This window comes from Benincasa hispida, chromosome 5 (assembly GCF_027475165.1).
Source record: "Benincasa hispida cultivar pf3 chromosome 5, pf3_genome.v1.1, whole genome shotgun sequence".
NCBI classification, from domain to species: Eukaryota; Viridiplantae; Streptophyta; class Magnoliopsida; order Cucurbitales; family Cucurbitaceae; genus Benincasa; species Benincasa hispida.
In genome coordinates this window covers 33,708,210-33,732,802 of record NC_143482.1, presented here as the reverse complement: position 1 = coordinate 33,732,802, position 24,593 = coordinate 33,708,210, and the positions used below count along the sequence as shown (strand labels likewise).

At 31.5% G+C, this 24,593-nt stretch overlaps 1 protein-coding gene across 2 annotated transcripts; it reads right to left on the bottom strand.

Annotated features, from left to right (window-relative positions):
• Window positions 1-1,270: 1,270 nt before the first annotated feature.
• Window positions 1,271-8,542, bottom strand: ABC4 (UbiA prenyltransferase family protein). 2 transcript variants are annotated; one of them, XM_039032842.2, is made up of 11 exons: window positions 8,232-8,542; window positions 7,887-8,070; window positions 6,876-6,979; window positions 4,290-4,361; window positions 4,031-4,169; window positions 3,001-3,107; window positions 2,829-2,928; window positions 2,659-2,697; window positions 2,462-2,572; window positions 2,300-2,365; window positions 1,271-1,771 (listed from the first exon to the last, which is right to left on the bottom strand). In XM_039032842.2, exons 1-11 carry the CDS (start codon window positions 8,324-8,326, stop codon window positions 1,655-1,657), a joined length of 1,134 nt encoding a protein of 377 aa, XP_038888770.1. In that variant the 5' UTR covers window positions 8,327-8,542; the 3' UTR covers window positions 1,271-1,654. The 2 variants fall into 2 exon arrangements, with proteins under 2 accessions (XP_038888770.1, XP_038888769.1); XM_039032841.2 differs by having other exon boundaries at window positions 7,887-8,133; window positions 8,232-8,532.
• Window positions 8,543-24,593: the final 16,051 nt, after the last annotated feature.

The window sequence follows — 24,593 nt, the reverse complement described above, 5'->3', positions numbered from 1 at the left end:
ACTTTACAATTTTGTAAAGATTTAATCCTTATTTTGAAAAATATTATTAAGATTTAATGAAACTTCTTACATATCGATAAACTAATTGAGAATCAATTTTTTTTTTATAAACGATAATAATTAAGTCTATTATATAATAAAAATTAACACTTAATTTTGAAAAGATTTTTTATAATAGAGACTAAATTGTTACAAATTTTAATTAGCATATTTTTCATGTAACCCTCAAGACACTCTATTTCTAGGGTCTAAAGTCTTATATTTTATTGTGAGAACCATATATTGGTAAGTCTTACCATACTAGAGTTCAACTAGCAGGCTACTTGAAGTGGTTAATTCAAATCAACCAGATTAATCATGCAATTCAACAAGAAAAATGACACTAGTAAAAATAAGAAACAAATTGTTAATACACTATCACATTACAACATGCTAAGTGCATCCACATACTCGAATCCTATAAAAATTGCTCGAAATAGATGAAATATGAGAATTCTACATTAAAAGATCAACCATGAATACAACATGTCAAGAGTGAAATATAAATAACAAAGAATACAAAAACATTGAGTTAAATAACTTTAACTTTCATTTTTTGAACCCATTTTAATAAAAAGAACTCGAAAAAAAATGGGAAAAATGGAAAAAAATGGAAAAGAAGTGTTTTCAAATTATAAGACTTTTATTTATAAAACAAATAATAACACAACTTTCACAAAGAAATAAAATTCGATTATTTGGATTGAAAGAAATATACGAGTTGAATGAAGCTAAAAATGAAAAAAAATCGATAATAAGTAATCGAATGATCCAAGACCTCATCCTTATAGGGTGGTGAACATTATATTTGTTGGAAATGCGACTAAAGTCTTGTGTTGACTAAATAAAGAGAAGATCAAGAATGTATAAGTGAGGACAATTATCTTCCTTGATACAAGACCTTTTGAGTGAAATAAAAAACAAAATTACGAAGACTTATGCCATAAAGTGAAGCAAATGTGTCAAATTTACAAACCTAGTAAAGTTTGAGGTAGTGAATTTGATAGAACGACCAATATGATACAATCTAGGCTTCACAAAGCCTCGAAGGGAAGACCTGACAGTTGGCAAAGAGTTCTCTTGAAATTAGAATATTGTCAAATTTTCACATAGTGTACTTCTTTTCTGGTGGGGTCGTAATTTTCTCCAATTTTGGAATTTTTCACGTTAATTTCTCAAAGTATTTTCTATTATTTCTATGGTAGAGTAGCGTGTGAGATGTTTCCCAACATTATTTTAACCGGTGATTTCACAATATTGAATAAAGCTAACTTTTCTTTTAATTATTGTTGCTTACAAGTAAAAACTACATGTTATATATATAAAATCAGAAAAGCTCTCAGCTTACTCTAAATAGACCCCCTTCTGAAGAGCTTTGCAAGCCAAGAAATGTGCCCCTGTGCTCTAGCACGAGCAGTTCTTGATCGTATATTCGCATCATTCTTTCATCAAAAGCTCAACCTTCAATGGATCAGATTCGACAAGCAGCAATAAGATCACTAACACGAGCTGTTCTGGGGCGTCCCTCGGAATGTGATATGCCGTGCAAATAAGAAGACACTGTGACGATCTCGAAAGTAGCTCAAGACATTGTTAGTTACGACTGAACGCAAGCTTAAAACGAAGTAATAGAGATCAATCTAGCTACAACCAATCCAGCAGCCAATGCAACTCCAAATATGGCATGTAACCTCACGCAGAAATACTTGGCCATGAAAATTTTCTGTTTATCCTGTAAATTTGAAGGGGGGAAAAATCAGTAATTTAGTTCAATATAACAATAAAAAATGACAGTGTATTTCTACTAATTTCACATTTTTATATAACCATCTTCATGATGTTGTTAGCACTTCCATTTGGTAACACACTGTACCACTACACTATTAAGAAAAAAAGAGAAGTTTTCTTTGGTTTAGTAGCAAGAATACCTATTGACTTAACCATTTAGTTGTTGACTGTAAGATCTGAAAAGTAACATCATGTTTGATAATTATTTGGTTTTTTGTTTCTAAAAACTAACTTATAAGTTTCTATGTTTTGTTACTCACCTTCTACTTGTGTTTTCAAAACTTAACTACTTGTGTTTTCAAAAACCAAGTTTCGAAAACAAAAAGCTTGATTTTGTAGAATTTGACTAGTAATCAAGTGTTTTTTTAAGATAGGTGAAAGAGAAATTGGGAGGAAACAAGCATACATTTCAAAAACAAAACACTAAAAACAAAATCGTTATCAAACAGGGCCTAAATTGTTAGCGAATCACCTTGTGGTTTTCTTCAACAAAGCTAACTACCAGCTTGCCCACTGGAATAGTAAGACCACAAAAGAACTACAATGAAACAACAGCAAAAAAACAAAAAAAAATGAAAGATTAGTAAACTTTACAGTTTAGAAAAGAAGCCTTTTGTTTTAAGAATGGACTTACAATGCAAGTAAATGGAAGACTCTTGCTTAAACCTAAAGCAAACAGAAGCACATAGAGCATAATTACTGCAACCTTCACCACCTTGGAACCTCTTTCTGTGCCAAGCCTTACCTGCATGATATTAACACAGGCACATGTAAAACTAAAGTGTAACCACCTAATATTTTTGAAAAACTGAAGCTGCGTGAATACATTACCAAAGGAGACATTTTTCCTACAGCTCCGTCTCCCTCAACCTATGCACAATAATGTCGGTGTCGGTTAAATGACCTCTAAAATAAACCAACAGAAGAATTAAGAATATGCATATTTGGTTTTTTTTCATTTTTTTTCTTTTCTTTTTTCTTTCTCTTGAGGGGACAAGTACCTGATGAAAATGGCTGCAGAAGAGAATTAGAGTTGTTGTCATTCCCACGAGGATAGAAGCAGAAAGAATTGTATTGGATATGGGAAGATATCTCATCTCCCTGTGGACCAGACAGTCAATATGCAAAACTAGACAAAACAACTACAAATCCTAACCAAACAATTGAAATAACCTGGCGTTACTCTGTAATAAGTAAAACGCTGTTGTAGCAAATGGGCCAAAGGCGGCAAAGCACAAGGGCTCCCCCAATCCTTGGTAGCTTAACCGGAACGGTGGACACTGCAACAGAGACAATTCTCAGTAGATTGAAAATATGAATTGGTTGTTATTCTCCTAAATCTGGTCTCACATTATTGTAACATAGACGTTATGCTCATTTAATTCTAGTTAACTGTACTAGATTTTTCCTTCATGATCGAATATGAAAAAGACCTTTTGATTCTCTCCTCAATTCTTCCTCTGACTTTAAAAACCACATAGTGGTTGATATCAAAACTGGGCTTTGAATGCTAAGCCTTGACAAGATTTAGACTATTCTCTATCTTAAAATAGTTCCAAGTTCTCTATGCCATCAAGTACACACATAAAAATATAGCATTTTTTGGATTGTGGAAGCCGTCCAGAAATATTGAGCTCCCCATTTTTACTATCTAACAAAACCAAACTTTTAGTTAAACCTTTTCAGCTAAAATGGTTTTCATATTTTGTATATTTCAAATAAACCCTTTTCTTTGTTGTAAACATTTCACTACTATTGATCACCCGCACCAGGGTGCTTGTTTGTAACTTTGTTTTCCTTCACCCTTCTCAGCCTTTGCTCTTCGTTCTTCTTAATAGAAGTTTAGTTTCTTATAAAATCTCCTCACTTTCAGTATTTTGGAAGATATAGGTGCTCCTACATTTAGGTTTAGTCGACAATTTACTTGTCTTTTATCATGTCTTAGTTTGGATCTAGTTTCCATTTGTACCTGAAATTTGCACATAAAAATAACTCAAAATTCAAAACAATCTATTTATTGCCTTTAGGTAGTAGAGTGTACAACTTAGGTTTCAGTTTCAACAGGTAGCGTATCGTAAAACAGCAGGTGAAAAGGAAACAAAATTTTGGTTTACAAGGCAATGGGAGCTAGAGGACCTTATACAATACAAATATGATGCCATTGTAATAAAGTCTTGTGCAGAGGGTTAAATTCAGATGTTACCTGATATATGTAGCCACAAACAATTGAAAAGGCTAGAAATAATATTGAACGCAGGTTCCCGGCCTCCAAAGATGCCCATGTCAACCCCAGGAAGCCAAGAGCAAGAAAAGTGTAGGCAGCAACAAGTGTTCCTGTGGGGCTTATTGCACCATAAATTTAACACAAACAAGAAGTCAACAAATTCTGTACAATAGAAGAAAATGAAACAAGATTATGAAATTCGAAGGGGCCTTAGAAGAGAGAGTGGTGTGAACTTTACCTGCCAACAAGTTTTACAACTGACTCCTTTTTGTTCTTATCAGCTCCTGTACTGAAGTCATAAGCATCATTGCTGCAAATGGATCATTTAATTTATTAGTTTGAAATGGGGAAAGAGCTTCATAGTTCCTTGCTTTGTCCAAAACTTTATGATACAAAGAAATGAGAAAGCAAAGCCTTCCATGAATCGTGATGTTGAGAACAAATCATTCATGTGACGATAGGCATGTTCTACGACTAAAAATACTTTCCTCAAAATGGTATAGAGCTCTGGAAGCAGGGCAAAGCTGGGAAATTAGGGAGCAAAACTTTACAATCCAACAGTTTTTATATGCAATCTTTCAATTCTAAATAATAAAGAGGGCAAATTAGAGTGTGAGTTTTAAAATCCTAACCTTTTTTTTCTAGTAATTATTTTTTTTGATAGGGCAAATTAGAGGATTTGTCCCTCCCTTTGTTCTTGGCTCTGCCTCTGCAGATGGTTTGCAGTTCAAACATGCACTCACGACCTTTACTGAAAGTTACTAAAACTTCCAATCAGACATGTTATATTGTGACTTTTGAGCATGATGAATACTGACATAAATCGAGGAACTTTCATTGTCATGCCTCAAGGTCCAATCACAAGATCAAAGAAAATTCAGCAAGTTCTGTTGCTTCATGTTCAGTTCAAGCATGGGTGAGACATTGAGCTCGAACTTAAAAGGGAGATGTTGGATCTTTTCACTACAAGTTTTATGCTAGTAAATCTCAAGATAAATTTACAATCACTGCTCTCAAAGATTCATTCAACTCAATTCAAGAAAGACCAACATAAAGTGGAGTCAAGTCTCCTCTTTCAAATTCAAGCAAACACATTAAGTCTTATTAAGAAAAAGAGTCAAAATGGGTCCAAACCTTTAAGGAGGTGTTTGATAAATGGGTATGAGTTATTGGGTTGGGTGGGTATTTATTACCCATGTTTGTTAAGTCATAAAGAAAACCTATGGGTTATTAAAACTCCCTTTTTTACCCAATCAAAACTCCTCTTTTTTACCTCCTCAAAACTAACCCTAAAAATCAATATATTTTCATTTCTTTCTCTCTTCCCTCATCTTTGCCGTTTAGATCCAGATTTTTTTTTTTTTTTTTTATCGTCAAACCTTTGGATTCTATTTTCATTTCTTTCTCTCTTCTCTCATCTCTGCCATTTGGATCCCCAAATATACCATCCATATTATATAAAAATAAACTGTATGATATGTGAAATAATAAAGTTAAGTTAGCAAGATTCAATATATATACATACAATATACCAATTAGTAATTGGGATAATTACCTTCAATATATATACATACATTCAATATATATACATACAATATACAATATACCAATTAATTGAGCAGCAATATGAAATATATTTTGTTGATATGTTTTACCGATTGAAGAGAATTAGAATTATTATAGTTTTTGAAAAGAATATATGAAAAAGAATATATTATATTCTACAAATTGAGAAAAAAATTGAAATTGTCCAGTTTATGTCATAAATGATTTGAGAAAATACGTGTATATTTGAAAATTAATCAACAATAGCAAAGCATAAAACTAAAAAATAAAATAATGAAATAAAAAAACAAACAGAAAAAATAGAACTAATCTCATTCACAAAAAAACTGCATCAGATCCTCCAACTCAACTAAACTCTGCCCAACAAACACAGACAATAATTACCAACTCAACTCAACTTTACAAACAAACACAAACAATTTAACTTCCCAAATAATTTAATTCTCCAGATAATAATTACCAACTCAACTTAACTCAACTCTCTACTTTTATCACATACCAAACACACCCTAAATTGTGTATCATGGACAATTATTGCTTTCCATTTTCCTAGTCTTTTCATTTCATGTAAGTTATGTCTTTTCATTTCCACGTCTTTTCCTTTTTGTAATTTATGAGTATTTTCATTTGGTTGAGACTTGTCATATGCCTTGATAGGATGGCTACATATAGCCTTGAAATTCCTTCTTGTAAACACATCAAGTGATATATAAAGGTTTGCTTCTTTAAGCATTGCTAGCCAAGTGCTATTATTTTCCTTCGCAACCTTGTTTTAGGCTTACATATTGTGAAGATTCAAAGAAGTCCTAGCGAACTTTCTTGTGGAGCAATTTATATCTCATAAAAGAAACTGGTTTCCTTGTCAGCTAATCTCATGATAATCAACCACAAAGTAAATACATTTAACTTATTTCCTTGGGTCGTCCCGACTTGCTAGCAGAGTTTTAGCATCTTGAGATCTAAGGATTGACATCAAACAACCTAAATGTTCTTAGATCCACTACAATAAGGCTGCACAACAGATACATAAATGGAAACTCGAAAGAAGTTTTTTTTCCCCTCCAAAATTTGAATTTCTATACCAAGCAATAAGGCTATAGGAAAGGTTATCAAAGTTAACACTTCCAGGAACACAATTTATATTGTTTCCCAGTAGAGTTAACCAAGGAACTATTGTACATGCAACCATTAAGCTGTCAAAGTTCTAGGTTGAGTGTGAACACGACAGATATCATCTGTATGAGAAATACTGCTTCACCTTAAATTAAGCCAACTGATGATAAGAACAGAGGAAGCCAGGATTACAACAAAAAGCCGAGTGGAAAAGTTCCCAGACTGAAAATAAGCAGCTGCACTGCCTACCTGTTTGTAATGAAAGATAAAGTATGAGTATATAGGATCCACATTCAACCAGAATAAGCATCTTTGTGCAGTTAGTTTACATTTCTAAGAGATGGCTGATTTAATACCTCAGAAATTGAACAACACATGATCAAAGCTCAACTAATTGGTAAGAGAAAGTAAAATAACAGTGCACTAATATAAGAATTATCTTGTAAACAAACAGAACCACAAAAAGGAAATACAAAAAAACATTGTTCAAACAAAAACCAGATTCTTTTTTATTAAATTACCATTTTAGTCCCTCCCTCCCCATGGTTTTAAAGATTCAATTTAGTGCTTATGGTTTAGTTACACCTTCCAAAATCTTCTTGTTGTTACTAGATCATAACAATTTTCTTACATAACATGCCATATCTCTTTATCACGCCAACTTATCGTCTATTTACCACTACAAAACAGAGCTGGTAACCAATCAATAAATTTAACCAAATCAAGGTACTGAATAGGAACTTTCAAAACCATGGAAACTAAGGCCATGTTTACCAATCCGTAATGAAATTTGGTATTAACTGTAATGAGACTTCAATGATAAATCAAACGTAATGTCCCTGAATCACAAATGTAATTGGATTGCTTTTGATCACGTTTACTTAAAATTATGAATTTATCACATTTATTATTACTGTTACCATTTGACCCTAAGCGGTAACGGTAACGTAACAATAAATGACCACAAACCATAGGGACTGAAAAAATGATAATTTAACAAAGGCTCTACACTCCTTTTTCACCATAAGGCACAAAAAGCAAGCTCAAGAGCAATCAAGTTTCTAATAACTTATGTGAAGTGAAACACTATATTTCTCAAAAGGAACCAATAAAACGATCACACAGCTAGTTGCCTTACAATGTAATGGATACTTACCATTAAAGGAACCAAAGCAACAGAGTAAATTGGTAACTTAATTGCCCTCCAAATCAGAGTCCCCATGGCAACATCCTCTTCTCCAGTCTCTTGGGGCCTCGAATCAAACTCTGTCGCTTTACATTTCGATAACAAACCTCTAAAATGAACTTTTCTGCACAATCCCAATTGCCTTCTACGACTCCTGCAGGCAAATTTGCGAGCATCAGTTGACAAACTCGATGAACTTAAACGACCCAGATGAGAGCTGTGATAGTAGAAGAGTCAAGAAGAGAAATGGGTGTTAAATGATAAGGTTTTGAAGAGTGAGGAAGAAGATATAGTTGCCATTTGTAGTGTACTTGCCTTGGAGTGATGGGGGTGCGGCAGAGATAGTCGTCTAGCTTATTCTTTAGACCGCCGTGATGGGTGGGTAGGCAGAGTATGGAGGCCATTGGCATCTCATTACGGAAGTTGAAACAGCAGAGTAAATCTGCTTGCGGGAGCAGCTCCTTTCGTCGCGGCAGGTGCGTTGGTAGAGATGAGATTCATCGGAGAGGAGGATAGGATTAACTAAAGTGGGAAAGATTCTAGTTGTCTTATCTTCTTCAACTACTTTTAGTAGCGGTGTAGAAGTTATACTTGTGAGTGAGCTGTTCGCAAGAATAGTTTGGTTTAAATTGTATTTTAGTTCATATACTTTAAATCTTGTTTTGTTTTTGTTTTAAATTTAAAAGAAAACGTTCGATTATAATTTTTAAATCTTTAAAAAGTACTTACTTTAATCTATATTATAAAAATTATATCAACTCTTCATAAAAAATATGTATTTGAGTAAGATGGATAAAAAAATTTGAACTAAAAATGTCTTTTACATTCTCCCATTTTGCCATCTTCAAAATTGAAACCTTAGATTTTTAGCGTAACTAACTTATTGGTGGCCTAGTCATTCAAAAATACAAGTAATCCTCACCATTTTGTAAAAAGTTAACAAAAATCTTAATATAATGGACCAAAATAAGCACTTTTTTAAAGTTTAAGAGACTAAAACAAACATTTTAAAAGTCCATGACTAAAATAAAACAATATTGAAGACTAAAATAAACATTTTTTAAAGTTTAGGAACCAAAATAGAATATTATTCAAAATTCAGAGACCAAAATAAGATTTAAACCTAATATTTAAGAGTATCCATTTACATTATCTCCAACATTTTTTTGGTAATTTTTTGTTTTACTTATAATTGAATTAATTAAATTTTTAAGGTTTAAATACTAATTTGGTCCTGGAAAAATTAAAAGAATATTGTCATTTTAGAAACTATTTAGAAAAATATTGTTGTTTTCAAACTATTTGTAAAAATATTGTTGTTTTTTTTTAAAAAAAAATAAGTCGAGGGTTGAAAATTCGACCTAGATAGGTCGAATTTTGAACCCTCAACCTTCCTTTCATTTGTACATCGAACTTTGAACCCTTGATCTTGCCCTTCCTAACATTATTATTGAGTCTGTTTAATTATCATTCCGGAGACCTTCCTCTATCAAAAGATCATATTTCTAAATTTTCATAGGTCCCCCTGGAATTCCTTCCAAAGCTTGTTGAATAATTTTTACAGATTCTGTCATCTCAGCAAGTCTGACTATATAACGAGCTAATGAATCTCCTTCTTTTTGCCGCTGAACTTCCCAATCAAATTCGAGAGCGAGATTATGAGAGAGGGCGAAATTTTGAGAGAGCGAGAGTTTGAGAGAGCGAGAGCGAGAGCGAGAATACCGTACAAATTTTCCTTTTTTTTCTTTTTTAATTATTACGCATTCCAACTTTTTCTTTCTTTCTTCCTTTCTTTTTTTTTTTTTTTAATTTTCCATTTTATAAAAACAATTTCTAAAAATATTTTATTATTTTATTTAAACTCTAAAAAGAATAAATTAAAAAAAAATAATAACTCATAAAAAAAAAAAAATGTAAATTAAATATCTCATTTATATAAAAATAATTACAAAAATCAATGTGTCCCACAAGGTGGACGTCGTCAATTTCGAGCTGGTTGTCATCGTCGACTTCGAACTTGAGGTTGCTCGGGTTCTTCTTGATGTTGCTCTGGTACCTCTGCAGGCGCTTCATAATATAAATATTCATTATGCTCTCCACGACCCCGACCATGTCCATGCACGTGTACCAGCCTCTGAGTCATAATGTCCTGAACCAAATGCTGATATCATCATCATCGGACTAACATAATCAGTTTGATTCTGCGTCTGCATCATAGGGGGAAACTCTTCCACATTATGTGCAACCTCATCAAACTCATCCTCTTCCCGAACAGGAACCTGGTTCGAATCATTCACAACCTCATGGAGTCTACTGTTGTTCGATCTCTGTGAATTATAAAACAATTAGACAATATTTAAAATAAATTTAAATTAAAAATAATTAGATAATATTCATTCATTTACCAGACGACCCACAGCTGCTCCTGAACGAGTGACGTAGCGCCTTGTGATATTATATACCAATGAATATATTCTGGAGTGACATCTGTGTCAAACTGTTCAAGAGAAATCCCCACTGCAATAAACCTTGCACGATAGTGCCATCGCACTACAAAATGTGCAATTTTTTCGGACCAATCTCCAGTCCTTAAGTCAATATCATGCAGTACAGGTTCAGTATTACAAGGCGATGAGACATCCTGCTGAAAACCGAATTATCTCATCACCCTGTCAGGAAGATGCCACTCACCAATGTGAAAACATAAGAGAAGACTCATCATCCACCATATGTTTTGATCATTTGTACAAAAATTAAACAAAGTATGCATAATAATTTTGTACGGCTCCCAAATAACCTAAAACACAAAATATTATATTAGAGAATATTAAAGACAAATACAATAAAAATGTGAATAAAATAATCAATTAGGTTTAGTGTAATGTACCTGTTCAGGTTGAAGCAGATTAAACATGTATCTATACTGGTTGGCTGTCCTGGTCACACAAAATTTGTCTCTCCACCTAAATTTTTAAATTGATAATTTAGAACTTAAATTAACTAGATCAGTGATATGAAAATTAAATTGAATTAAAACAACATACCGAGAACCGTAGGGTCGTCCAACTAATTGAGCGTCATTAACATGATGTAGCTGTGGAGCCATTGTTGGAAATCGCTCCCAAGCCCATAGTTGCAAAAGTATGAGATGCCTAGCTATCTCTCGAATCTCAGGTCTTGTTGCTTTGCATAGTTGTCTATACAGCCATGCCAAGTATGCTCCACCCCACGAATACCGTCCCGCATCATGGAGGTTAGCTAACAGTGGCAGGAACATCAAGTGAACAAAATGACTTGATTTATCTGAAAACAGACTTCCACCCATCATTTGTAGTATATAGCTCACGCATATCTTATAACGGTTTCCTCGTCTACATCATCTGTGAGCTCATGAAATTGTGTTCCTAACCATATTAAACTTAACCTCAATCTTTTAATCTTGTCGGCAAGTGGGGTCGCACCAAGGTACAATTGACAAACTTCTAACCAGTCATCGTACATCACTCCGTGACCGGCTCACCGTCAACAGGTAACCCCAACAACACTTCTATGTCTTGTAGAGTGATAGTGCACTCTCCAACAGACATATGGAATGTATGCGTCTCGGGCCTCCATCCTCGACCAAGGTTGTGATCAAATGCTAGTCCAACTGAATAAATCCTAATCTAACAACCCCATAGAATCCAGATGTGCGCAGTAGCGGTAGTATTCGAGGGTGGAGTGAGATAGTGCGCTGGAGAACTGCCTCTTGACGTCTGCAAGATATTTCTCTAATAGTACGATCTCGCCATACAACATATGATTGATGAATGGACTGGTCATATAAAACATCGGGATCAACAGGTCCTGGGTTTAAAGCCATGATCTGAAAAAAATATATATATATTAAAATTGACTATAATTGAATAGTAGAGAAAAGTGTGAGGGTAAAGAATAATGTAAAACTTTATTGATTACAATAAAAAAAAAATTGAATATACAATAGATTATTATAAAAAAAATTGAATATACAATAAATTATAATAAAAAAATTGAATATACACTAAAATGAATATATAATAATAAAATTATTTATTTTTCTATCCCTAACTATCTGGAGCTCATCTTAGTAACGAAGGACACTTCCTTCAATTATGTCCTAACTAGTTACAAAATCCACATCGTTATCGAGTGGCTGGTTCTATCCAATCCATCTCGTTGTGATAACGTGAGCTTTTCGGTCTACCAGATTTTCTCAAGAACAATGGATCAGGATGTAAGACGGGCATATTAGGGTGCGTGATCCAGTAATCTTCATGCAGTACAGGTTAAAATTGAGGAGAGTAACATTCAACATACGTTGAAAATTTGTAGTAGTCCTCAATAAAATCTTCGTAGTTCATGTTAAAATGTGAGCAAACGGCCATAAAATGCGAGCATGGAATGCCGAATACTTGCCACTTGTTACATGAACAGTACCACTCGGACTTGTTTAGCCTCAATATTTGAACGTTTCCTCCTTTGGTATTGAGACTATGACGTCCGGTCTTCACATGAAACATACCTTCATACCGATCGTATGATTGTACTTCATGTTTACTAGATTGTGCAACCCATTTATTTATTTTGTCGTGTGCATACTTGGATTTTTACTCCACTTAGTATTATAAAATATGTTTGAAATAAATTATTAATAATATATATATATATATATATATATATATATATAAAATAATATTACCGGGTGTATTTATCTTGACGCTCCAATGCATCCCTTATTTCTTCTTTTCTTTTCTCGAAATAGTTCACGCATTTGAAGAATGTTATCTGAGAAAGAGCATTTATACGTATATTTGAGCTCCTTTAAGGACTCCATTTATGCACTCTGATAGATTTGTCATCATCCACCCATATCTGAATCCTCCATCATGTGCTTGAGTCCATTGCTCTAAACTAATGTTGCCAAAAAAACTCAGACAGCTCCGATTTATTCCTTTGATCTCTTCAATTGCTTTGTTGAACTTTTGAATTTGAAACTGACACCCGGTACGATAAACATAATTTTTCAATGAATTAAATTTATACTTTTTATTGAAGTTGTTGACGATATATCGTAAGTAGAAACGATAGTAACATTTCGGTCCTGCTAACCATTTGCTGGGTTGTTCACTGCTGCAATTATACCAGCATGTCGATCTGAAATTAAACACACCTCTTCGTGTGTTGCAATTTCTCTTAGGTGTTTCAGGAACCATCCCCATGAGTCTGTGGACTCTTCATCAACAACGGCAAACACAAATGGAAGTAGATGGCCGTTCGAGTCAACTGATGTAGCAATCAACAGTTTTCCTCTATATTTGCCGTACAAGTGTATACCATTTATCTAAATGAACGGCCAACATTTATTAAAAGCTTCTATACAAGGACTAAATGCCCAAAATACAGAAGTTAGGATAACATGGCCTTCAGTAAGCGTTTCTTTAACTTTCCACTCTACTCGTGTTTCAGGATTGGTTTACTTAACCATATATAACCACCTGGGCAACAATTTGTAAGACTCATCCCAATCACCGAACACTTTAGCCAACGCTTTACTTTTTCCTTCCCATACTCTATGGTAAGGAACATGATATCCAAACTTTGATTTGATGTCGGACTGTAGTTGTGCCACACTGATAGATGGTTTTTCTCTTACGGTGTCATAGAACTCCAGTGTAATCATTGATGAATCCAATTGCACATGACTTTGAATTAGTTATGAATAAAAACATATATGTTGCTCATCATACTTAGTGATCTCGAACAAGCCATGCGATTTTTTCTTTATTGCATGAAGTCTCCACTTGCAACCTTCCTCCCACTTCTTACACCGAATTGTCCAAATCATCGGTGTAGATTCAACAACCTCGTATGATGCGTGACACTTTATTGCAAAACATTTGACCGCGTGTTGTAGCATTTCCTTGTCTTGACAAATCATTTCTTTATACAATTGCATATTGTCAACATCCACAGGAGCTACAATTAGGTCATGTTCTCGATTGCTATCCAATACATTCATATCCAAATCATTGAATGTATCTGAAAGCATCTCATGTTCACGACCATCGAAATCCAACTCTTCAAATTCGTCATCCGTTTCTGTTCTAAAGTCTCTGTACAGGTTGTTAGCCGCCATATCTTCATTATCACATGGTGATGCAACTAACTCCGGATCAGGATCAATACATTGAGTTGGATCTTCAAACTGGTTAAATGATGTATCAGGATCCACCCCTATCATATTTACATTTACATAGAAATGCACTACATTTGGCACTGACATTGCTATTGAGAACATCAAGTTCATAGTTTGTGCATTCGAAATAGGGAATGTCATATATCTTATTGATCCTGATGGTTCTAGATTGGGATGTCTATATATTATTTCTATCTGATTTTCTCCCATATCTACACTAAGTAACATCCCAACCATTTGAATAAATTGTTTAAATACAATTCCACTGTTCACATTTATGGTAAAACTCCCACTTGATGATTGGTCATACTCAACTCCATCAATACCATCAATCATATTACCATTTGTAAACAACAAAAATCCCAAGCATTTACCTGCCATTTTCTTTAAAAAAAAAAAAAAAAAAAGACAAACATCAATTTTGTATTATACTTTTTATAAGAAGTATATTAAAAAATATTAATTTTTTTAGTTTATAAAAATAAACTGTTTAAGTTTTATGAACATAAACTTTTTAAACATAACAATAAATTAAATTTTTTATAACTATTTTTAAACATAGCAATAAATTAAACTTTTAATAACTATTTTTAAAAATAACAACAAATTAAACTTTTCAAATTAAAATGAGGTAAATTTTTTTAAACTATTTTTTCAAATTTAATACAAAATAAAAAATTGAATTAAATTAAACTTTTTCAAACGAGTTTAAACTATATTTTCAAAGTTAATACTAGAAAATATCAACTTATCACAATAAACATAACAACAATAATTTTCATATGAATAAACTAAAATTTTCAAACTATATTAAACTTTTGAAACTATACTAAACTTGTTAACTATTACAATAATTTTGTATTAAACTATAAATATCAACTTCTTAAACATAACAATAAACTAAACATTTTAACACTATAAACATCAAAATTAATACTAAAGAAATCAAATATCATATGAATAAACTAAAATTTTCACACTATATTAAACTTTTGAAACTATACTAAACTTGTTAACTATCACAATAATTTTGTATTAAACTATAAATATCAACTTCTTAAACATAACAATAAACTAAACATTTTAACACTATAAACATCAAAGTTGATATAAATAAACAAAATATCATAAGAATAAACTAAACTTTTCAAATATCATAAGTTCAACTCACAGATTCGACGGTAGTTCTCTTTTTTCCTTCAAGTGACAACGTTCACCCTTTTTTCCTGTTATTTGTTATCTGACAACAATTACAAAAAATTAAAAAAAAAAAACTAGAATCTATAAAAAAAAAACAATAATATAAGAACAAAAATAAAATTTATAATTATTCTTAAAAAATAAAAATTTAGTAGAGTAACGAACCAGTATAGTTGTGTGAGAATCATTTGTATTAAACGAAATACAAGAAGAGAAATGGAAATGGAAATGGGAGCAGAGGAAGATGATTTCGAAGGCTTATTTTCGAAGGCAGTGAGGGGGCAGTGAGCTATGAAAGGGCAGTGAGCAAATCAAGGGGAGAGGAGTGAGCAAAATCAAGGGCACGTCTTCAAAAATTATCGAGGGAGTGATTAAGGAAAAATGAAGAGAGTGGTGGTTTAAAAGAATGTAGGTCGAGCGTTGAACACTCGACCCACGGGTTTAGGGTAGTTGAAAAGGCATTAAGGTTATAGCAGAGGAGCATGAATGCGTCAATGAATGCATGGAATCGGAGCAGGGGAATCGGATAACGTCAATGCATGCAGGGAATCATGTAGGGGAATCGGAGCAGAGGCAGCTTGGTGATATATATGCATTTTTTCAGACTTATGGAAAGTAAATAAAGTGAAGACGATTTCCATATGGTAGACCACGTCAGCTGACTGGTTGACTGTTTAATCCATGTGGCAGACTCAACCTCGCTCTCGCTCACAATCTCACTCTCGCTCACAATATCGCTCTCTCAATCTCGCTCTCTCCTACAATCTCGCTCTCTCAATCTCACTCTCTTCTACAATCTCGCTTCAATCTTGCTCTCTCCTACAATCTCGCTCTCTCAATCTCGTTCTCTTCTACAATCTCGCTTTCAATCTCGCTCTCTCCTACAATCTCGCTTTCAATCTCGCTCTCTCCTACAATTTCGCTCTCTCTTACAATCTGCTTCACCCACTTATCTTCCTTGTCAAGGGTTGAAGTTTCGACTTATGTATGCCAGAACTTCAACCTTCGACAACCTAATATACAAAATTAGCGAGATTCCCTTCGAGAGCGAGATCCTCATCATAAAATTAGCAAGATTTCCTTTTTCTTGCCGAGGGTTGAAGTTTCGACTTATGTATGTTGAAACTTCAACCCTCGACAACCCTAATTTACGTATTGTTTCCAAGTTTTTCTTTATTTGTCGAGTTCTCAACGTTCAACCTCTACATTAATCAAATTCTCAACCCTCGACTTCTAGCCTCGAAATCCCCAAACAACAGTATTTCTCTAATAAGTTTCAAAACAACAATATTTCTCTAATAAGTTTTGAAAACAACAATATTAATATTAAAGGCCCATTTGGTCCCTATATTTTTAAAATGTTCATTTTAGTCCATGTACTTTCAAAATATTCATTTTGGTCCTTGAACTTTCAAAGAGTGACAATTTTGATCCCTTAAAAATGAAGGAAAATTGAAAATGAAGGGATATAAATATTTACTTTTTAAAAGTACAATAACCGAAATGAACATTTTGAAAGTATAAGGATCAAAATGAACTAAAGTTAAAAGTATAAGGACCAAAATGAATATCTTAAAAATATAGGGCCAAAATGAACTAAAACGAAAAGTATAGAGGACCAAAGTAGTAGTTAAACCAAATTTTAAACGTTTATAAATAAATCGATTTAAATTCTTATATGCAATTTCATTTGAAAAGTGTATGCTCATTTAAAAATTAATGATGGATGATTTTATAAGGTAATTATAATGAAATTGTCTAAATTGATTAAAATATAAAAATTCTAGGAATTTAATTGATATATTTACAAAAGTTTAGGGTTTAAATTTATATAATTATTAATTCAGGATTTTAATTAATACAACTTCAAAGTTTAGGGATATAAATTGATATTGACCATTTTCTACTATTTTTTAAAGTTTAGCTTGAAAACTAAGAGTCTTTTTGGTAAAAAAATCTGAAAACAAAAATTTGAAAATATTGGATTCAGTGAAAAAAAGAGTTAGTCTTTCTTGTTGTCAAATATGTGTTTGGTAGCAGATTCAAAAACTGGATTTAAATGTAAACAATTGTTTAAAATGTGTTTGATATTATATTTATAAATTAAAAAGGGACAATTGCAAATATAACAATTGGGTTCAAAGTATTAGCAGATATAACATAATGTAAAAAAAAATTACAAATATGACAAAATTTAGTTAGTCTTCATATTATTGGTAGGAGTCTATCAGTAGTAAACCCTATCATTGGTTTCTATCAGTAATAGACTATATCGCTGGTAAAAGTCTATCAACGATAAAAATTTATTACATATAGACCTATATTTGCAATCTTTTAAAAATGTAGTTATACACTTGGTTATTATCCCAAAAAATGCTATCCATTATAATTATCCAAAACTAGTTGTAGTTACCCACTAAATATTAATTGACAATAAACCATTACTAATTTATATATAAACATGTATTATGTTATTTATTTTTATTTTTATTTTTATTTTTTTTGTATAGGGGAAGCCATTTACACAAAATAGAAAAAGTTTCATCTTCTTTGATAGAGGCAAATAGAAATCTATCAACACTTTTTTTTTTTGTTATTTTTTTAAATAGTTTGACATTTTTTTCTATTTTTGAAAATTTTCCTTTTAAAAATTGAATTGAGGTTATAATATAGCATACTATACTTCTAAATGTATCTATATTTATTTTATATAATTCTGCATTTTAAATTTTAAAATTCAAAGCTCAATACAATAAAAGCATAAAAATGTTGTTTTTAGAATTTGACTGTTTAGACCACAAAATCCGAATACAGATTTTAAAAACAGAATTTAGATTCTCTACCAAACAAATATTTGTTAAACTCAATAAATCTGAAAAACACAAAACATAATCTTGATAGCCAACCAAATAATCAAACTTTTTTCTTACTTCATTATCTAATTCTTAAACACATTTTAAAAAACGAAACCAAAATTTGAAAATTTGTAAAAAAAAAAAAAGGACATTTTAAAAAATTGATTTTGTTTTTGAATTTTTAGCAACACACACACACACACACATTTTGTTATAGTTGTATTTTATATGTATTATAAAAACAAACAAGAAACAATAAATATTTTTGCTATAAAGTGTAAATATTTTTTAGATTTTTCTATTTATAAGAATTTTCCCAATTAAAAAAAAAACAAGAAATTGGAAACATAAATGCTATTGAACGAGAGCTTATTTTTCACTCAAACTCGACGCTTAGAGTCGATTTCTCTACTGTTCAATTTCAAATTCATTAGCGTTGAACTATGTTGGTCATCAAAATTTCAAAACCCAACTGGGATTAAATTTACTGATTCGTATCAAACTCAAAAAATAAGAACAAAACATCTTTCATCCTCTAGCGCCTCCGCTATAATAAAACTATGATTCTATGACATATAAAATCTGTCATAATTAAAATTCGTGACAGTTATTTTATGTCATGGTATCCCTTGTAAAAGTATGAGCATCAATGATAGTTTTTGAAAATTGTTATAATTGAACTTTTAATGACAATAAATAATTGTCAACAATGAATAATTATTGACAATGATAAACTGTCATCAATTGACTCAAATTGGTTTATTATTGTAGCGTTATGGGTATTGACGATAATAATAAAATGTCAAAAAAGGATATAGAGTGACATTTTATTGTAAAAAATATTTGAATAATGACATTTTTTATTGTCAAGATTATATGAACCATGACCAATGTTTTATGTCAACAAATATTTTATCATGACACGTTTTTATGTCACATAATTTCATATTATAACACATTTGTATTGTCAATAAAATACATTTTTTTGATAAGTTGTTATTTCTTTGAATCTTACCATTACACGTGATTTCCATAATCAACTAATCCTATTTAAACACAAAAACAACACAAACATAAAATACTTATATATATATATATATAATATGATCATAAAGTTGATAATATTTTACAAATAGATAGACTAATAATCATTGATAATGATTTTAGAAGAAGCCAGAAATGAGTACATTGCAACCAAAGTTTTGCCACTAACCGTATAAAAAACTTATAAACATATCAACTGCTCTATGGTTTTGCCCTTTTTTCCAACAGATTCTTGCAAAACCTAGTAAGAAAATAAAAAATCATTTTAGAATTCAATTCTACACATCAATATTGACAACGACAACAACATAAGAAGGTTTTACCTTTCTAATATCAACAAATTTTCCAACTCATTGATCTTGCTTAAGACATTGATGTCATAACTTACCTCCACAAGTATGAACACCCATAATCAAATTGGGTAAATGTTTTACTTACAGAACATTGATGTAATAATTTATACTCACAATACATCCATGTCAACGATTATAATAATATTCAATCTTCTAATTTCATATATTGCAATAATACTTAGAAAAGTTTGTCTACTCAATCAAAAATATACAAAAAAATCCATTTCAACTCATAATATACTCTAGAGGCAAACACAATAATACTTACAAGATTCTTCAAAATGGTAGTAAACACATCATATTAAACAACAAATAGCATCCTTAAATAAGGAACAAAAACAATAAACTAAAAAATTCCTCACAAACAAATATTCAATTTAGAGTTCAACCTTACACATGAATATTAACAATGATAACAATATTAAGAAGGAACAACAAATAACAACTTTTTTTATAGTTCTCTTTAAAAGAGGATGAGAATAAATAAATGAAACATGTAATTCTATTTAGTTTGTGCAAAGAATAACACACATTCATGATATAATTTAACCCGTACATTCATGTCAACAATAATAACAATATTCAATCTTGTTAGATCATATACTCACCACTAACTATTGCAATAATACTTGAGATAATTTATCTATCAATGCAATAAATAAAATTTGAATTTGAAAATGGAGAGGTCACTGTTGAAACATATAATTCAACTTGTAATATATTCTAGAGGAAAACACTAGCACTAGCAAGATTCTCCAAATTCCTTACAAGAAAATCAAATTTACAACATTTTAAGATTCAATTACTTAGCATCAACAAACGAGTATGAAAACCACTTTTAAGTTCCTAAAAGGTTCCTATATGTCACAAAACCAACTTTGACTATGAAAACCACCTAAAATACTCTTAAAAGGTAGTTAAGTCATCATTTGTATACGAAAACTATGTAAAAGGTTCCTTAAAAGTGTCAAAATGACACTTTCAATCTCGAAACAAACTAAAAAGTACCTAAGCCTCACTTTGACCTTCAAAATCATCTAAAATATTCCTAAAAGGTAACTAAGTCAAACTTTGTTAGTGAAAACCATGTAAAATGTTCCTAAAAAGTGTCTAAGTGATGCTTTCACTCTCCAAACAAACTCAAAAATGCCTAAGTGACCCTTTAGAAACTAACAAGTTCCATAAAAGTGTCTATGTTCCATTTTGACTCTAAAAACCACGTAAATAGTTCCAAAAAATTACTAAGTCACACTTTGACAATGAAAATGACATAAAAAAATCTTAAAAAAATGTCTTAATGATACTTTCAATCTAGAAATAAACTAAGACGAGATTAAGTGTCACAAAATCACTTAAGTATTCATAAAAAGTATCTAAGTGAGAGTTTAACCATGAAACTACATAAAGTTCCTAAATAGTATCCAGGTGACACTTTCACTCTCAAAATGAACTAAAAATTGCTTAAAGTAGTGACACTTTTACTCTCAAAATAAACTAAAAGATGTCTAACATTTGAAGCATCCAAAGCAATTTGGATAAGTTTCAAATGGTATAAAACATATCTTAAACAACAATAGTCAAATCTATATTTTGGTAGTGATGTGAAAAGTACTTACCTAGATCGAAATCCATAGTTTCCAATTCGAAAATCCACTTCCTAAAGGTTTAAACCACATATTGCCTTATGGAGATAAGAGTATTAATGTAGTATCACTTGTTCTAAAAGAAAAATATTTTAAATGATAAAAATGTTCAAAATATTTACAAATGATAGCAAAATATCACAGTCTATCTGCGATAGACCGCGATAGACTACTATCTATGTCTATCATTGTTGGTTTACAGAAACATGCAGTGGAAGAAAACAGGATCATTAAACATTCTAATTCTTCAATTTTGACATCAAAATAAGCATGTTCATAGGGTATCAAGAGGGTTTCATTACATACCTTTGAAGATCCTCTTCTTCAACGAAATACAACTGCAATCTTCTTCAATTCAAGTCATGAACCACCACTAGAGCTTCCCTACTATTTTCTATGAGCCTTAGATTGAGTTGTGGGGCTCAAAACAAGCTTGAACTTAGGGAATTGAAGGAGATGTTTTCTGGTTTTTTAGCTTGTTGAAGAACAACTTCTTCAACTTTAAAAAACTCAGCAATTCAGTAATTGCATGTCCTTTTTCCACTCAATCAAGAGTGATTTTATTACATGACTCTCATGCAAACTAATCACTTGAAGTGATTCCAGCTACTCCTTGAATTTGGTGGTGAAATTATGTGTAAAAAGTGTTGGCATTGATGCCTTAAATCTCATAGGGTCTTATAGTTTGTAAAGCTTGTATGAACAAACTTTTATGTGATTAATAATATATGATATTTTTATTCACTTTGTTTATAAAATATGTGATATTTTAGTTGCATAACCACAAATCAATAAACTAACATCCAAGGTTATCGTTGTAACTTAAATATGTATGTGGAGACATACAGGTGGATGATGCTTAAGTGATAACCTAAATAGTTTGTAGTAAATGGATAAGGCTGGGTACCTTATTTTGGTGACACTACGAGTATGGCCCGCTTTGTAGGTGTTACAAGTGTTGTAAAGTGCTACAAATGATATGATCCTGATCATTCATGTATTAGAGATGCGAGTGGGTCTATATAAAGGAGTTTGTATAAGACTAGACCACGAAATGCTTAGTCTCATTATATAACATCGTTCATAATAGAGACTTTCATTTCACTAGGTAACATGACCTTAATCTTGAGTAAGTTGTGAACTTCTGTCTATGAAGACGGTCCTTTGATTTGTATGGGTGAGAGTGTCTAGATTGCTGACTCAACAAGCCTACCATTTTGGGGATTCGTCTGATTGGGGAGTTGGGAACTCAGCTACACAAATGGAATTCACTCCTTCCCCGAAGCAGGGGTAAGTAGATAAATTGCTCCCTTAAAAGCTAATTCCGGATCTTGAACAATGTGGCACCACATCCTCTCCTAGCCCGAGAGGGGTTTAGTCATAGTAGGACTATGATCTATTGTTCATTAGAGGGATAAGTGGTAATTAAGGAGTTAGAGGTAACTACAGGGGCAAAATGGTAATTTGGCCTAGCTGTACTTATGAGCAATTTATGAAGGGTTATCGTACTGTTGATTGGTTATATCCAATGGACACAGAAATATATCTGTAGTGCAAAGAGTGCAGTTGTCGGTCTTTAGTGGAGTGCTCGACAGTTAATGGATGGTAGATAATGTAATTAAAGAGTTTAATTAATTATTCACATAACGTTGGAGCTTCAAGCTACAAGCCCATAAGGTCCCCTTGGTAGCTTAAAAGGATTTAGTTGAGAATCAATTTTTGGGTTAATTTGAATTGTTCAAATTAATAAGAGGAAATTTAATTATATATGATATAATTCAATTAATTCAATTATATACAATATAATTGTTATAATGTATTTGATGCATTATAATTTATTTGGAGGAAATAAATATGTGAATGGGATTCAAATATGTTTACTATGAATGTGATTTATAGTTGTTAAATTTAATATAAATATGATTTATATTTAATATAAATATGATTTATATTAAATGCCATAAAATAGAGAAAAAGAACTATAGTTTATATTGTATATGATACAATATTAAAACTATAGATTATGTGTTATATTTGATATAACATATAGTTTAATATAAATAAGATATGATTAGTTAGTTATCATATTTATTTTATTGTTTTGGATAATAATTCCTAATTTCTTTCCAACTACCTTAGTGGATGGTTAATTGGTTTTATGGAAAATGGAATGAAAGAATTTACTTTCTTTTTTTCCTTACATACTTACGTGAGAACCTACACGATTGAAGTTTTTAGTAAACGATAGAAAATTCACAGAATCGTTCTGTGTCTTCTTCAATCTTCTTCCTCTTCCAAACTCAAACAAACCCTCCAAACCAAAATAATCAGAGTCCACTACTCTCGGACTCTCACCTTGAGAATTCCAAAGGCTCCCATGGTAGTGTCTGTGTTTGGTTCGTGAAGTTTTTGAAGAAAGTTTTCAAGGGTTGTTGTGTTCGAGTTCGTGACAGTTCGAGGGATTTACAAGAAGAATAGTTCTTCAAAGATAGTATCTTTTGAACTCTATTTCTTTATAAAAAAAAACATGTTGTAATTTGTTTATGAATGCATATCTTGTATGTTTACTATAAATTTAGTTTTTTCAATCAAAATGGAATTTGGACGATCCGCTTCTGCTCAATGATCTCTGTAAAATGAATTTCTTCAAGAAGGTGACTAACTTTCTTGCTTGAAAGCGGGAAAATCCCACATTGGGATTTTTCTCAATTTTTCTTGATTTTGAAATGATTTTCAAAATCAAAACTTTTTTCAATTTTAATTCTTTAATTAAAACTGAAAATTTATTAATTTTAAAAAATTAATTTAATAATTAATTTTTCTAATAAAATTAATAACATATTAATAACTAATTAAACAATTTAATTAATTCTATTAATTTAATATCAAATATTAAATTAATTTGTCACCAATTCCATTAATTGAATTCCTATTCATGAAATTAATATTTAAATCATACTTATATATTAATCGATTCTCCAATTACGTTTAATTCCAAAATTAAACATGTAATTATATCACATATAATTATTAATTTTCTTAATTCGAATTTGAACGTTTCAAATCAACTTATCACGCTATTCTAATGCTAATCTATTTGTGAGCTATATGAGACCTAATGGACCTACAAATCATGGGCTCCAACGATCCGAGAGTAGTTGTACTCCCCTCATTGTAAATATATTGTGTCCACTCGATATAATCATAATTAGTAAGTTAATCTTTTGTAGGTTGTTCGTAATAATGACTGGATCAAATGACTATTTTATCCTCAGATTATCTCTTGTTCCTTAAGTTCCATTGATCCTTTAATGAACAATTTGTTTGTGATCCAATCAACAAACAAAATCCCTCTCATGCCAATG